We start from the raw sequence: 17,396 nt of genomic DNA, 5'->3' as shown, positions 1-17,396 counted from the left end.
GTTGAGATTTTAACTGAGATCATATGAAAATCAACTTGAGGAGAAATGGCAGTCTAACAACTGCATCATTTTATACACAAACAAGGTATCTCTTCTTTTATTTGGGTCTTCTTTAATATCTCTAAGTAGTTTTGTACTTATCAGGGTTCAATTCTTGTACGTTGTGAAATTTATGAGCATTTCATGTTTTATGCTATTGTAGATGGTAATTTAAGAAATTTTACTTTCCAATTGTTTAATTCTAGCATATAAAAATAGAGTTGATTTCTGAATACTGACTTTCTTTGAAGTTTTGTAAAGCACATCTGTCATAATAGCTTTTTTTTTTCTTTTGGGTAAATTCCAAAAGATTTTCTACATAGATGATCATGTTTTCCATGACTGATGACAGTTTTACTTCTTTTCCAATTTGGATGCTTTTAAATTTTTTTTCTTGCCTTATTCCATTGGCCTTCACCTCTGATACCATTCTAAATAGATGTGATGAGATCAAACTGCATTGGTCTCTCCCTTTGTATCAAAACTAAAGTATCCAGTTTTTCACCATTAAGAGTTTTATTTTTTTAATTTTTTTTTAAAGAGAGAGGGAGAGAGAATTTTTTTAATATTTATTTTTTTAGTTATCGGCGGACACAACATCTTTCTTTTGTATGTGGTGCTGAGGATCGAACCCAGGCCGCACGCATGCCAGGCGAGCGCGCTACCGCTTGAGCCACATCCCCAGCCCCTAAGAGTTTTATTAATTGTAGGTTTTTATAGATGCCTATATGCCACAGAATCACGAGCCACCACACAGCTTTGTAGATTCAAACAGCAATCTTTATTCCCGAACTCACACCGGCCTCTACACACGTTCTGGGGCAATCCCAGTTCTCCTCTGCCCAATTCACCTACTCCACGAGGCTTTTTTCCAATCTCCTTTGAATCTCACGAGAACTCAACGGGAACTAGCAGCAGGAACACCCTAATCCCGGCAGCAATAATCTTCAACCTCCAACTTCCCTAAAACCCCTATTGTCTAAAACCGGGAACGCCCTAAACCCAAGGAGCGGGATACTTCCTCAAACCTGATCAGCTCTAAACCCGGATCCGCCCTGGTCCTTGAGCAAGGTCACCTTACATGCAATGTCAACAGCGAAATCCATTTAACATGGGGTACGCTAGCAAGGAAATTTTGATGCGTCATTCCTACTTGGCAATGGCCCTCAGCACCTATAGATAAAGATGTTCTCTTCTATTCCTATTTTTCTGAGAGTTATATATATATATTTTAAATCAGGAGTGGATGTTGGATTTGGCAAATATTCTCTGCATCAGTTGATCATATAGATTTATATTTTTGGTTTATTAAATTGTTAATTATATTGATTGACATTCACAGGTTAAGCCAATCTTGAATTTCTGAAATAAATACCACTTAACCACAAAGATTATCACTTTTTTATACATTCTTATATTGTACTTAATAAAATTTTGTTTAGAATTTTTGCATCTATATTTGTGAGGGAGATTGATCTTTGACTTTATTTTCTTGTGTTTGCTTTGTCTGGTTTTTGTTTCAGGGCAAAGACTGACCTAATAAGAAAGTATTCTATTCTTTTCAAATTTTTTGAGTCTGTGTACAATTGGTATTTTTTTTTTCTTAAATGTTTGGTAGAATTCACCAGTGATGCCATCTGAGCCTGGAGTTTTCTTTGTTTTTGAAACTATATTCCATTTCTTTTATAAATATATAGTTGTGATAACTGTTTCTTCTTGAGTAAACTTGGAATTTGTCCTTGTTATCCATTTTGCCAATTCATTGGATGAAGTTGTGATAATAACACTTTATAGTCTCCTACATATCTAAATACATAAATTGTATTTATGTCACCTATCTCAATTTTGATATTAGCCATTTTTGTCTTCTCCGTTTTTCTTTGTACTGTCTAGCTAGATTTTTTTTTTTTAATTTCAAAGGACCATATTTGGGGTCATTGATTTTTCTGTATTACTTTTCTGGCTGCTCTTGGCATTTTCTTTCCGTTCCATGTGTTCTATATTTCATCTTGATTTTCTTCCTTCTATTTGAGTCCAGTAGGCTTCTGGTATCTAGTTTCCTCATGTGGGAGCTGAGTTCACTAATTTGGGGTCTTTCTTACAGCATTGTCTTAAAGTTGTCTCTAAGAACTGTTCAAGCAGCATCCCTTGACTTGATACGTGTGTCTTCATATTCACCCATTTCCCCTCTGATTTGTCTTTTGGTCCACAGGTCACACAGAACATGGGTTGTTTAGTTTTTAAGTATTTGGAGATTCACAAAGCTCGAGGTCTTTATGATTTCTGATTTGACCCCATTGTATCAGAGAATATAATTACTCCACTCCAATTCTGTTAAATTTATTGAGACTTATTTGATGGCCCAGAACATGATCTATCTTGGTGACAGCCCATGTGCACTTGAAAAGAATATGAGCTGTGTGATGTTTGGTGGAAGGTTCTGTCAATGTCAATCAGATAAAGTTGGTTGATCGCATTCAGATCTTTTGTGTTCTGACTGATTTTTCTCCCTGGTTGTATCTGTCTTTCTCCTTGCACTTCTAACCATTTTTGCTTCATGTATTTTGGGGCTCTCTTTGGAGCAACATTGGAGCAATGATGTTTAGAATTATGATGTCGTCTTGATGAGCCAACTCGTTTCTCACTGTCCTTCTTTATACCTGGTAATATTGTTTGCTCTGAAATTTACTTAATGTGATATTAATATAGCCTCTCCAGTTTTCTTTTGAGAGTGTTTTCTTTCTTCAGTTTTCTTCTTTCATTCCCTTTTTTAACATGACATACTATTTTATTGTAGGATCTGCTCATAAAAAAAAACTAAGGATCAAAATAACTTCTGATTTTGTTCACAATCTCAGTCCAGGATTTCAGGGTATGTGCCTGTGTTTTTGTGAATTCAAGACCTGTGGGTTTTAGTGAATTATCACAGTTCTTTTGCTCCTTTAACAGTTTTTCTCATGTGTTCCTGGCAAATAGTAGATGCTGTTTAAATAGTTGAAAGTTTTTAATATAGCACACAGAAAGAAAATATTCGGTCCTTTACTTTTTGCTATGTCTGTCTTTTAAGTTAAAGTGCATGCTTGTAGAAAGCATTCTGTTGGGTCTTGCTGTTTATCCATTCTAACAATACCTAGCATCCCCCCAGGGTGTGTAGACTGTTTACATTTAGCATGGACATTGGGATGGTAAGATAAACTTAAGTTCATCATCTTGCTATTTGTTTACCACTCATCTTACCTGCTCTTTGTTCCTTTTCCCCCTCTTTTTATGCCTTCTGTTAGATTAATACAATATTAAGTCTGATTTCCTTTTAATTTCATTGCTGGAAGAGTAGCTGTGAATCTGCTGTGCATGTGTTTGATTTTGGTGTGGTGGGCACATCTTTAACTTACCACCGTCCACCTGCATGTGATCTTTTTTTTTTTTTTAATATTTTAGTTGTAATTGGGCACAATACCTTTATTTCACTGATTTATTTTTATGTGGTGCTGAGGATCAAACCCAGGGTCCCCGCACATGCAAGGCCAGGGCTCTACCGCTGAGCCACAACCCCAGCCCCCTGCATGTGATCTCGACTGTCCACATGGTGTATGAGACCTGGCCACGGCACCCTCTTTTTTCTTACTCCAGCCTTTGTACCATCCTTGTCGGATACTTCTTTTGTCTGTTATGAGACCCACACTCCATGGTTGTTATTTTTTGTTTAAACTGTCCATTAACCTCCAGGGATTTTTAAATGATGAAGTTCTCTTTCATTTGCTCAGGTGACTACCATTCCCAGTGCTGTTCAGTCTTTTCTGTAGATCTCAGCGCTTCTGATTCCATGATGCTGCTCCTGCAAGAGAGTCCTGTGCTGTTGATCCTCTAGAGATGGACACTTTCAGCTTTTGCATGTCTGAAAGACTCTCTTTCTCTCTTTCTCTGTTTCATCAATTTTTCTCTATTAATATATCTGTTCTTGATTTCAAGGATTTTACTCTTTATTTTCTCTTTCCTTCTGCTTGCTTTTGGGTTTGCTTTTCTCTCTCTCTCTCTCTCTCTCTCTCTCTCTCTCTCTCTCTCTCTCTCTCTTTTGCCTAGTTTTTTTTTTTTTTAATGTAGGAATTTAAATCACTGATTTGCGATCTTTCCTCTACTCTGGTGTAAGCATTGGATGTTATCAATTTCCCTCTCAGTAGTGCTTTAGCTGCATCTGACATATTTTAATATGTTGTCTTTTCATTCATTTTCAGGTGGAACTATATTTAAATTTCCTCTGATCTTTCCTTTTTAATCCATATGAACATTGTGTAATTTTCAAGCATTTGGAAATTTCATCCCAGATTTTATGCCATTTTTTTTTTTTGGCAAAAAAAGTGAGGTGACACCATTATGTGTATTTTTTTTTAATTGCACTGGTCTTACTTAAAATCATTTATTATTAAACTGTCTTTGGTGTAAAATCAGGATGTGTGGAATACTCACAAATATTCCTTAAAAAGGAATAGTTCAAATGAATGCACATCATTTCTTCATGGAAGTTTGGCAAACATTTTCCTAGTCCGGAAAAAAAAAAAACATATTCGGTGTTATTGATTTGGCATAACAGTCAAAATCTTACACTTGAGAAACCTTACCACTGTACTGAGAAGTGCATACTTAGAAAGTTGAATGTTCTGTCTGAAGATTCTGTGCTGTGGTTGTTGTTTTTGTTGTCTGATGCGGCACCCTAGGTGCCCCTCATGTGACGTGTTTATAGGCTATAATCAAGCCAGCTTTTGGACATACAGTGAACGTGCACATGCTCTGAAAATTCCAAGTTTACAGTTTGTGGTATGCAAGAAGACAAACATGCATCCATGGGCCACTGTGGACTATGTCACTGCTCAGTTCACTTTGAAGCGACAAACAAAATCACACCTTGCAACAGTCATGCAACAGAAGGTGAGAAATCAATTTTTGGACTGAAAAAAAAAAAAAACAGGGTGCAACAATCATGCAGCAGTGAGGGTTTTGCGGTGAAATTCAGTCACTTAGATTTGTTTTATTATCTAAGTATATAATCCGTCTTCCTGAAGGTTTCACATGCTCCTGAATAAAAAAATGTGTGTTCTGTTCAAGTGCTGTACATGGCTATCTGATTCTGTTGGCTGGTTTTGTTACCTGTTTCTTGTGTATCTTTGCTGATTTTGTCTGTCTCTGAGAGGACTTCTGTCGAAATCCTCAGCTATCATTGTAGATTGCCTGTTTCCCTTTCAGGTCGGTCAAGTTTAGCTTTGTGTGTTTTCAAGCATTGTTGTTTGGTGCATATGTGTTTAGAATTTCATGTCCTCCCTATGGGTGGATCCTTTCGCAATTACGCTATAAACTTTGTCCTGAAGTCTACCTTATCTGAAGTTGATGTTACTTTTGGGAGAGGAGTCACGGGATGTAAATTTTCCCATCCTTTTCCTTTCTGCCTACCCATGTGGTTCTTTTGGAGCATGTCTTCTGTAGATAGCATTTTGTTGGATCATGATTTTTATTGTCGTTGGTTAATCCACTCTAACCTGTTGGAAGTCAGTGTCTGAGCCTCCTGCATGGCCTTGCTGGTTTGGGCACGGTGGGATCACAGTTTGCCATTGTGTTTGGCTACCATGGTTCTGTGTAGGAGAATTTTAATTGCTGGACTTTTCCTTTCCTGGCCCCTTGGCTAGAGGAAGCAGACTTTTCTTGTTGGTCCTCATGGGTGCTTCTGGGTTCCACTTTCCCCCGCTCCAAGTCTGGGAGACTGAGGCAAAAAGAAAACCCAGAGAACTCACCATGGTATGTGCCTTGGACCCCAGGGTCCCTGGCTGGGTCTTATCTTTTATTGTTTTATCTTATCTAATGTTTCCCTCTGTATAGTATTCACGGTTTTGCTGTGCTCAACAGGAGACATCCGAAAGCCTGTCCCTCCATGTCCACTACAGATTTCTTGTGCATTTTATTTATCTGTCTGTCTAACTATCTATTTTGGTACCAAGATTGGACCCAGGGGTACTTAACCACTGAGCCACATCCACAGCCCTTTTTATTTTTTATTTTGGACATGGTTTTGCTAAGTTGCTTAGGGCCTCACTAAATTGCTGAGGCTGACCTTGAACTTGTCATCCTCCTGTCTCAGCCTCCTGAGCTGCTATCTGCACTGTTTTTTGAAGAGCTGTTTCTCTGGGTACAGACTCTAGACTGCAGTGTTTTTTTCTCTCAGTACTTTAAGGAGATTTGCCATTATCTTCTTAGCTGTGTTATTTCCTATGAAAATTTCTCTAACCTTGCTTTTGTTCCTTGGTGTAGAATGTGTTGGGCTTTTTTTCTGATATTGAGCAATTTAACCAGGCACTCCTTGGTGTGACTGAGTTGCATGTATCTTGTGCTTGGGGTTCGTTGGTTTTTTTTTTCCCAGCCCTGGGGGTAGAATGCAGGGCTTCGTGTGCTAGCCAAGCCTCCACCACGGAGCTGCACGCCAGCCCTTACGGACATTCTTGGGTTTGTGGCACCTACAGTCCTTATCCAGACACAGATGACAAACCCTAGGTGGCTGTTAGCTTGCGGTCTGCCTGTCCCTCTGCTGTTCCTTGAACGCGTGTCCATGTGCTTGGCCACCAGCCATGGAAGCACCCAGCCCACAGGGCTCTGATTTGAACACTCTGGGGCATAATGCACATGCTTTCCTGAGTCCAAGGCCCACCCATTTCTCAGGTGCTGCCCAGGGTTACAGGGAAGGTGTCCTCCGGAGGAGTCTGCAGTGTTAGCAGCGCAGGCAGGGAACCAGGCAGCCTCGGGCTGGTCCTCCAAGCCGCTGGCCACTGGAGGTGAATGTTATTTTCCATTCTGAGCCTCTGGTGTATAAATTGGGGGGGGGGGTCATACCTGCCTGCTGCGGCTGAGGCATGGATTAGGTAGGAAAGTGTCAGCATGTAGTTAAACACTAAAGGACTGTATTATTTCTGTTGGTGTTTTTCTTTAGTAAACCATTTTGTAAAATACTTTTGGGTTTACAGCAAAATGGAGCCGATGGTCCAGGGGTGTACCTCAGGCCGCACCCCACATGCACACTCCCCTTTCTTATCGACATCTCACACCAGAGTGGAGCTTTCTCTAGGGTCCCTGAGTCTATGTCAACGCGCTGTCACACAAAGTGCAGAGTTTCCATCAGGGTTCACGCTTGGTTTTATACATTCTGTGGCTTTTGACAAGCAGATGATGACAGGTGTCCACCTGCATAGTACCGTGGAGAGTAGCTTAACTGCTGCAAATCCCTGTGCTCCTCATGGTCATCTCCCCCCTCCCCAACCCTGGCCACCACTGATTCTTTGACTGTCTCCCTAGTTCTACCTTTTCTAGAACATCATATATTGGAATCGTACAGTTTGTGACCTTTGTTGCAGACTGACTTCTTGATATGCATTTAGGCTTCCTCCGTATCTCTTATTGGCTTGATAGCTCATTTCTTTTTAGCCATGAATAATTTCCCATTGTCTCCATTCACCGTGGTTTACTGACCGACCCACCTGCTAAAGGACATCTTGATTTCTTCAAAATGAGGGCAGTTACAGATATAGCTGCCTTAAATATTTGTGTGTGGGCTTTTGTGGGGACATGAGTTTGCAGCTGCTTTGGGTGAGGTCTAGGGCGGATCTTATGGTAGAGTCTGTCTCATTTTGTAAAAAACTGCCGGGCTGGCTTATTTCACTTAGCATGACAGTGGTAAAGCACTTGCTTCGCATGTGTGAGGCCCTGGGTTCGATCCTCAGCACCACATTAAAAAAAAAAAAAGTAAATAAAGATACTGTTTATCTACAACTAAAAAAAAAAAAAAAGATTGCCGACTCTCCTCCGGGGTGGCTGGAGCAGTCTGCATTCCCAGCAGCAGTGACTGAGTCCCTGCTGCCTTGTCCTCACCTGCCCTGGGTACTGTCAGTGGTCTGGGTTCTAGCCCTCCTTAGGGGCCTGTGAAGGCGTCTCACTGTAGCTTCAATCTGCCCTTCCCTGGTGACACGGTGCTGATCTTTAGACATGCTGTTTGCCGTGAGTGTGTCTCCAGTGAGATGTCTGGTCAAGGCTCCTGCCCACGTGAACACCAGGCTGCTCCTTTTCTTATTGCTGAAGAGGTTCTTTATGTATCGAGGGGCTGCGGGGGATTTTTATTTGGATCATTGTTTTTCTGAAGAGCTTGAGGGCTTCCTCGAGACCTTGGTGTTCTAGGCTGTAAAACACACACACACACACACACAGAGACACACACACACACATCTCTCTTCTCTCTTTTGGAGGGAGGTGGAGAAATGATCTTCACCTGAAAACAAAGGAAAAAGACCCGACGCTCCTGTAGGTTGCCTTGATCGGAAGGAATGTCAGGCTGCCTCCGGAGCAGAGCTGCGGCCTCCCTCGGACCCTGCCCTCAAAGGCTGGGATTGGCTCACGTGCCTGTGTATCAGGAGTCACGGGGCCTCTGGGCATCATGGGAATCTGTGGGTAAGGAGGGCCTTGCTGTCACCAGTGGTGGGGACCTCACACCCTGAGCACGTCCCTTCAGCTACCAGGGAACGGTGCTGGCTTGGACCACTGCCAGGTGCAGGTGCCCCAGCGTGTACCCCCCACCAAGGCAAAGGAGGCGCCCTCTGACCCTCACCAGGTTCCTATCATGGGATTCATTTTCAATTTAATTTTTTTTAACCTAAGCACGGATTCTTTTGCAAGTAATTTTAATTCTCTGTTTGAGGAGTGTGCAGCCCTGTGGCTGTGTGTTCCTTTCTAAGATAAAGGAAATGATTGTTTTTAATGCAGATTTGAAAGAGAGTGGATTCCCGCCAACACTTCCATTCCAAGGAGATGAGCACTCCACAGCCATCCCTGTGTGATGGAAATACATCCTGTTTCCATGACAACTGGCGCTCACCAGCTTGCCTGGTGAAACAAGTGTTGGGGATTCTTTCTTTGATAGAAGATTTGACCAAACACTGGGGTTCCAGTTTCTTAATTCCAATAATTCAGTTTCCATTTGGGGCCATTCATTTCCTTGGAACATGGGCTGGTTTGGAGAGAAACCTGAAGCCCATTTTAGAGGTCAATCCAGCTTCCCAACCTAGGGAGAGGACTTGCCGGCCAAAGGCTTGGGAGCACAGGAAATGGAGGTGCTTTCGCAAGTCGTGAGCATTTCTGGTGGCTTCCAGCTGAATTAAGTCAACAGAGATGATGCAGCAGCTTGCTAAGAGGCTGTGTGATTCTGCAAAGCGTGATTCAGTTGCTCATCTCCATCCGGAAGGCACCAGCAGAAGGCTTGTTCCTTCACTGGTGATTTACTCCTTGCCTTTATGGGTGGTTCGCATTCTCGAACAGCTAAATTCGAGTCTTGCAAGGACTATGGTTTTATTAATGATTTTCTCTCAGAATGAAAAATAGAAAATTCCTTGAATCGGTAACCGTGCTTTTGCAAAACCTGAAAAAATACGGTATTGCATTTTATTGACAAGATGATATTTGATCTAACAAAATATCTTAGTCCAATAAGATAAGAAAAACATCCACCTTAGGCATTTGAGGGATGTATGGCAGTCAACTCTTTGTGGCTGGGACTGGAATACCCAACAGGAATAAGTTACAGGAGGTGCAGTAACTTTGGCTTTGGCTCGTGGTTTCGGAGGCTCAGTCCATGGCTGGATGGCTCCAAGGCTCTGGGCTCCAGGTAGACAGCACATTGTGGTGGAAAGGCGTGGAGGAGGGCAGCTGCTCAGCTCATGGCAGGTGGGAAACAGGGAGGGACTGGGAGGGCCTGCAGGGAGGTGAGACACTTCCTTTCCAGGATGCAAAAGGGTGACCACCTTCTGCAGCCACGCCCCACCTCCTACAGTCCCCGCCCCGTCAGACACTTCCCACTAGAAGGACGGATTAGATCACAGCTCTCACCATCCAGGTCCAGTCATTTCACCACGGAACATTCCTGCATTCACACAGGGGTCTCAGGGGACACCTCATGTCCACACTGTAACAGGATGATAGGAGGCTGGAGCCACGTTTAAGAGAATTCGGAGAATTCAGAATACCAGAACCTGGTAGATGTTGAAAAGACAAAGTGAGTCTGATCTACCTCCAAGGACACCGTCAGTGACAGTCAATATTGGTGGCACGGAAGTGCGAAGTCACCTTTGGGGCACCCTCCTCAGTTAGAGCCCGTGTTCTAGAACAGCACTTCCATGTCAACGTAGGCATACGGTTAGCTGTGTCCCCACAAATGCTAAGACACTTTCAAAGAAATGCCATAACGTGCAGCGGAACCCCAGGGCCCCGTATGTAGGGATGGAACCAGACAAGACGAGAGGGAGGACCCACGGCACCTGTCTGTACTGGGAGGGTCCCCTCGCTGCTGGTGGCGAAGGAGAGGGACTTCGGCTTCTATTTTTTATTTTTGTTTGTTTGTTTGGGGGAAGAGCCAGTTTATTGATGAACACACAGTCTCTCCTTTAAGCTGACTCAGGCCCAGAGTGACCTGAGACAATGTATCCATATCAAGCAACAAGGTCTCCCTGCCCCACCTCCTCCTGCCTCCTCTTTCCCATTTCTGTGAGATTCTCTTGCATGGCTTGGAATGACTGAATATGGTAGGTGATATTTAAAAAAAGTAACAGGTCCCTTGTGTCCATGACCAAATAAAGCAAGCACTGTTTTCTGTCACCTCTGGGACACCCTTGAGAAGCAGCAAAAATGGAGGTGTGAATGGTCCCTGAGTGGGGAAGCCAAACCCCATGAGGGCAGGGATTTCCTCCTCATCCTCCTCCCCTAGTGTGTGTTAGTATCTGCATAACAGAGAGGACATGCAGCCTTTGGTATTAGGGGACTAGCTTATTTCCCTGGACATATTATTTCACTTAGCACGATAGTCTCCAGTTCCACCCATTGACCCTCCTCCTCCCCCTCCTCCTCCTCCTCCCCCTCCTCCTCCTCCTCCTCCCCTCCTCCTCCTCCTCCCCCTCCTCCCCCTCCTCCCCCCTCCTCCCCTCCTCCTCCTCCTCCTCCTTCTCCTTCTCCTCCTCTCCTCCTCCTCCTCCCCCTCCTCCTCCCCCTCCTCCCCCTCCTCCACCTCCTCCCCTCCTCCCCCCTCTTCCCCTCCTCCTCCTCCTCCTCTTTCTCCTTCTCCTCCTCTCCTCCTCCTCCTCTTCCTCCTCCTCCTCCTTCTCCTCCTCTCCTCCTCCTCCTCCTCCCCTTCCTTCTCCTCCCCCCTCCTCCTTTCCCTCCCCCTCTTCGTCCTCCTCCCTCTCCTCCTCCTACCCTCCTCCTCCCCCTCCTCCCCCTCCTCCTCCTCCTCCTCCCCCCTCCTCCCCCTCCTCCTCCTCCCCCCTCCTCCCCCTCCTCCTCCTCCTCCTCTCCTCCTCCTCCTCCTCCCCTTCCTTCTCCTCCCCCCTCCTCCTTTCCCTCCCCCTCCTCCCCCCTCCTCCCCCTCCTCCTCCTCCTCCTCTTTCTCCTTCTCCTCCTCTCTTCCTCCTCCTCTTCCTCCTCCTCCTCCTTCTCCTCCTCTCCTCCTCCTCCTCCTCCTCCCCTTCCTTCTCCTCCCCCCTCCTTTCCCTCCCCCCCTCCTTTCCCTCCCCCTCCCCCTCCTCCTCCTCCTCTTCCTCCTCTTCCTCCTCTTCCTCCTCCTCCTCCTCCTCCTCCTCCCTCCTTCCTCCTTCCTCCTTTTTAGACACACTTGACAGTACAGTGCATTTGGACTTATTATACATACATGGGGTATAACTTATTTTAATTGGAATTCGTTCTTGTGGCCTTACACTGGTCATAGGTCTAACTTATTCTAGTGTCTTTCCTATTCCTAGCCTCTCTCCCTTCCCTTCATTCCCTGGTCTCCAATCCAATGAACCTCTATTCTCCTCCTCCCCTAGTGTGTGTTAGCATCTGCATAACAGAGAGGACATGCAGCCTTTGGGATTAGGGGACTAGCTTATTTCCCTGGACATATTATTTCACTTAGCACGATAGTCTCCAGTTCCACCCATTGACCAGCCAATGCCATAATTTCATTCTTCTTTATGGCTGAGTAACATTCCATTGTGTTTACGTACCACACTTTATCCACCCATGTGTTGGTTCCATACCTTAGCTACTGTGAATTGAGCTGCTATAAACACTGATGTGGCTGTGTCACTATAGTTCACTGATTTTAAGTCCTTTGGGTATAATAAACCAAGGAGTGGGACAGCTGGGTCAAATGGTGGTTTCATTCCAAGTTTTCTGAGGAATCTCCATACTGCTTCCCAGAGGGGTTGCACCAATTTGCAGTCCCACCAGCAATGTACGAGTGTGCCTTTTCCCCACATCCTTGCCAACACTTATTGTTGTTTGTATTTTTGATAATAGGACAGGGATTTTGTAACTGTAGGGGTTTCTTTGTCTTAAACGCTTGTAAAGTATCTTCCTGTTTCCTAATGTAGCACTTTGCACAGTGACAAGGGCTCTGAAAAAATCATGCAGTTTGAAAACAAACACACACACAAATAACGAGGCTTCATTTTAAAAACTCTTTTCCTTTCTGATGGTGCTCATCAGTTGACAGTCCATTCTCCAGTTGTGACCTACTTAGCTTAAAGAAACAAGCGACCTGCAAGGAATTTCCATCTGGGCTTTAGTGAAGGACATATTCTAGAAGGGCTCCCACTGCAGGAGCATTTCTTCATAAGCTTCTCCCAGGCCTGCAAGGGTCAGCTGCACCCCAGGGAGCTCAGGCTGGGCACGCAGTGGGGACAGACGGTGCAGGTGGCCACGCGGTCACTTCCCGACATTTTTCTGAGTGAGTGGATGTTTTCTGCATGAATATTTCTTTGTTTTGTGAATTTCTTAAAATTTCCTCTTTTTATGATCACTTTTCCCTTTAAAAAAGCAAGTGGGAAACGCATATTTGGGTGAGAGGTCTGGAGTTTTGTGTTGTTTGTTGTGCTGTTTGTTTTTGGTTTTAGTCCCAAGGAAGGGCCATTAGCAGAGCCAAGGCTGCAGATGCCCTGGCCCCGGGAACGTGACTTCTCTTTCTGTGAACTTCTGGGTGGGTTCTTTGTATTGGTTGTTTGTTGGGGTCTTAGTAGACCTTGGACCCGGACCTGTACTAAGGAGGGATGCTCTTGATGGTGCTTTGTTCCCCCAAATTGTCTTAGATATTAAAATTTAGTGCATAGAAGAGAGAGAGTTGAAAAATGAGTAGGAGCGCTTACTGTAAAAGGTCCAGGGACCCCCCATGGCTCTGCTGTCTTACCTCAGCCTGGTCCCCCTGTGCCAGGACCTCAGGACATGAGGCCAGGCAGGCAGTGCTCTGCGGACCTGCTCCTAGCTGACCAGCCTTTCCAGGTGGCCCAGGATCAGGGGTTTTCCTGGATTTGGCACTGGGGCCTGGACCTCCAGTGGTCGAAGCAGGACAGCGCCAGGCTACCTGGGACGGTTGCCTCTGCTACGCACTCTACAAGCTGGTCTCTAACTCCCATGGCAGAGAAGATGCAGGGTTGTCCCCACAGGAATCGCAAAAAGAAAGCTATGACCAACGTCACGTGACATGGTGCGACTGACATCAGGCCTCACCATGTGTCCGAACCAGCACCCTGACACACCCACTGTGCAGCCAGGACAGGGGACCCAGAGGGTGGATTCCTCCAGACCATCACTGCCCAGCGTGGACTGACCATCTTTTCTTGCCTTTTAAAACTCACTGAAGGGCACGTGGAGACCTGCCAGCCCTGTCACCAGCCCCCATCACTTGCCCACTGATGGCCACATCTCTGTTTGCTTGACTGGTCCCCAGATATTACTGACCACCTCTGCATCAGAAGCCAGTGACCAGCAGAAGGTGTTGACGGAGGGTTGTGCATGATGGACACGGACCCTGGGGACAATCTAAGTGCCCAACAGAGGCGGTCCTGAGGACCTCACTCAGAAGCCGCAGACCCAACGCAGATGCCACGGGGACCTTCCATAAGCAAGGAAGAACATGGTCACTCCCCAGGGTTCCCGGCCAGGGAGAGGGGCTCCTGGGGACAGGAGTGTGGGGACCTGCTCGGCCATGGCTCCAGGATTCTCTGGCCTGTCCTGAAGTGGATCTTTCCTCGGTCCTTGGAGAAGCCTAAAGAATGTAGACACTCAGAGAAGAGACGTTCTCGGGCGAGAACATGGAGGTGGGAGTGGAGTATGTGACCACGTGGGGGCAGGATCCTGACTGTCTCAGGGGCTTGGGGGGTGGCGGTGGGGCCAGGCCTGCCCAGGAGCTCCTGTGGGGGCAAGGCCGAGCGAGGATGGACACTCCCAGGGGTGGGGCAGATCTGTTTGGAAATATCTTTATTTCCAAATTATTTCCATAGATATTTTTTCAAGTGCATGTATTTAACATATACGTCCGTATTTCCAAGTATATGTAAATGTGTAATATTTTTACACACACACACACACACACACACACACACCCCAAAATGTATTTGGAAATGTGCCTGCAGCTGCATTCTGGAAGGTGTGTTGCCGTGGGCAGGACGTTGCAGGCTCGACTGGAGATTTCAGCTCTCAGGCTTTGAGGACAGATATATGTCAGGAGTTGACCAAACAGGCTGTCCACGGCGAGGAGAAAGTGGCAGAAGAGAAACAGGAGAAACTGGAGACAGTCACAGGCTCCTCCGGGCAGTCAAGGTCTGCTGCCTGCCAAGATCAATTCCCGATGGCAGTGGTGGCACCAGCTGTGTGACCCGCCTGTGCCAGGTGGGGGGGCTGCAGAGATGAGGGAGAGAGGCCGAGTGGGAGAGGGCACCGCCTGAATCGGGTGGAGGCTTGGGCTGGGGAAGGGCCACTCATGCACAGTGGAGGCAGCAGCAGGTGCAGGTGCCCATGGCCCCCGAGCGACGTGGAGTGGCTTGTCCAGGGGATAAAAAGGCAGGGGAAGCACAGGAGGAGCCGCACTCTGTGGGCACTGGAAGGACTTCAGCCAGGTCCCGGGAGCTGTCAGAAGCCAGTGTAGCACATTCTAGGGCCGGTCCATCTGGTGCCTGGGCACTACTGTGTCATGGCCATCTGTCCAGGCTGGAACTCAGGTGAGGGGCCAGGGTTGGGGGCACCATGGGAATGAAGAAGGAAGAGGGGTGTGGGTCAAAGAGGACGAGGGCCCTGAGGCTGACAGGGGGGTGCCCATGAAGAGTGGGGCCACTGAGGCTCCCTGCCCCTTTGCCCAGGGACCGTGTACAGCCAGCTTCTTCCCTGAGCACGCTTATTACTTCCTGACTCTGGACTCCACCTTCACGGTCTTTGGGATCCAGCTAACAGGGGTGGAGCTCTGTCTGTGTGCAGCTGCAGAAAGAGAGCCCTCTCTGTGTCCCAGATGGAGGGCCCCCTACTGAGCGTGTCTGATGACTTCCTGGGGTCGCAGAGCTAGCTCACGGCAGAAGCTTGTTTGACGCTGAGATCCATCTCCCTCCAAGCAATGGTGCGGACCCACACTGCAGGCTCCCCTGACACCCCCAGTGTCCCCGGACCAGCCTCCCAGCCATCAGCCTAGGGCTGACCCGCTTTGGCTCTGCTGGAAGCCTGGGGCCCATGCCTTCTGGCCCTGCTGTCTGTCGGGGACCTGGTGTCTGCCACCTAGTGGCCACTGCCTTCTTTTCTCTTGAGAGCTTTTAACAGAAAGGAAAACAGAGTTCCCACGGAGAAGCCAGGCCTGCGTATTTATAGCATCACACCCTGTAAACAGGAAGCTTCCAGGCTTAGAGAAGGAGCCCCGGGACACACTGCTAGTGGGTTCCTGCAGCCGTGCAACACACACCGAATCACCACACACACCTGCAACGTCAGGCCCCAGGCAGGGGGGGTCTGTTCTCAGCCTTAGTCATGCTCACTAGTGAATCTCTCCAGAGCCCATGCTGGGGCGTCTGCATAGCAGGCATGTGCAAGTGTGTACTGGATGTGGAATTACTGACCGCCCAGCATTCACTCTGTCATTACTGCACACCACGCCTTTGAGATGAATCTTTTCTTTTTCTGATACTAGGGATTGAACCAGGGGCACTTAACCACTGAGGCATATCCTCAGCCCTTTTTTATATTTTGTTTTGAGACAGGGTCTTGCCAAATTGATCAGCACCTCGTTGCTGAGGCTGGCCTTGAACATGATATCCTCCTGCCTCAGCCTCCTGAGTTGCTGGGATTACAGGCATGCGCCACTGCACCCAGCTACATTTCTCTTTAAATCTTAATGACGGCTTTGGAAATCTGGACTGTCAGGGTACCTGTTCCTAAGGTGTGGGGACTGAGGTGCAGAGAGCATAAGGATCTTGCTAGGCTTGGGAAGCAGTGGCTTTTGGCTCGGGTTTTCCGTTGTGGAGGCTGGGTGTGTAGGCACTGTTCTTGTGCACCTCGCTGTGTGCCACTTTGTGTATGTGGCTTCGCCACCCGGTAGACAAGAGTAGAGTCCCCTCTGGAGGACCTCCCCATTTCCCATGCCTGTCTGACTATGGAGGACAGGTTCCCTTCTTGCAGTGCTGCGACGGGTCATCTCAGTGGAGGAAAGGTTACCAGCCAGCTCTGTGGCTATGGGGCTTGTGTGGTGTCCCTGAGCCTCAGCTTCCTGGTTGCTTGAAGGCAAAGACCAAGTTAGGATCCCTGCCTTCCCATCCAACTCCACCGTTCTGTGTTCCTGTGACATCCCAGGGAGCAGGAGGAGAGTGGAAGAGAGAGGACCACTTGTAACTAGGCAACCAGCGCCCGCCTCACCCATGTTGCCATGGTGATGGTGAAAGTTGGGCTGATGGGATTACCAGCTCCTGCTAATTGCACATGAGCTCTCAAGGTCTCTGTCTCTGGCTTGCTTGCTCACTGGCTCTGACTTCCTCCTCTTCTAGGAACTATGGGGAGACCTCCTCCTCTCCTCCCTGTGCAGCCTCCCCAAGGTGGCCCGGATGCACTGGAGAGGACCTGGAAATGGAGGCTGACTGTGCCTCAGAGTGACTGTGTGACCTTGAGCAGGTTACCCAGCTTCTCTGGGCCTCCATCTCCTCAGTTGGAAAAATAAAGGTGTTGGAATAGTGATGCCTGGGTCAGGTTCTTCCTGGATCTCCAATCCTTTGATGCCTAGGGAGCATGTCAGGGGAACAGACCATACGGTTACTAGGCAACCAGCAGGCACCCTGCCCAAGTTGCCTTGGTGACTGGATGCTGGAGGGGAGGGAGTCGCTGCTGCAGCTAATTGCTTAATTATTTATGAGTGCCTCAAGTCCTTCTTGTTGTTTCCCTTGCTAGGGGCTGTGGGGTCACCTTCTCCTCCTCTCTCCTGCCACCCCAAGTCGTCCGTGTGGCGTGTTATGCAGTGGGGGAGCGCCCCGGCCTGGACCTCAAGCCGCCCACCTTCTAGTCCC

The 17,396-nt window shown here is 47.1% G+C and overlaps 1 protein-coding gene across 1 annotated transcript in view; it reads left to right on the top strand.

Annotated features, from left to right (window-relative positions):
• Positions 1-17,396, top strand: part of LOC308638666 (uncharacterized protein) — a 25,696-nt gene extending 8,300 nt beyond the window's left edge. The window contains exons 3-4 of the mRNA XM_081276317.1: positions 13,814-14,183; positions 17,281-17,396. Coding sequence (XP_081132443.1) covers positions 13,814-13,882 — 69 coding nt within the window. The 3' untranslated portion in view covers positions 13,883-14,183; positions 17,281-17,396. The remainder of the gene's footprint in view (positions 1-13,813; positions 14,184-17,280) is intronic.

This window comes from Spermophilus citellus (assembly GCF_964194105.1).
Source record: "Spermophilus citellus genome assembly, chromosome: 19".
In the NCBI taxonomy this organism is placed as follows: Eukaryota; Metazoa; Chordata; class Mammalia; order Rodentia; family Sciuridae; genus Spermophilus; species Spermophilus citellus.
Note: the sequence above shows the minus strand (reverse complement) of the source record. Positions and strands in the feature narration are given on the sequence as shown.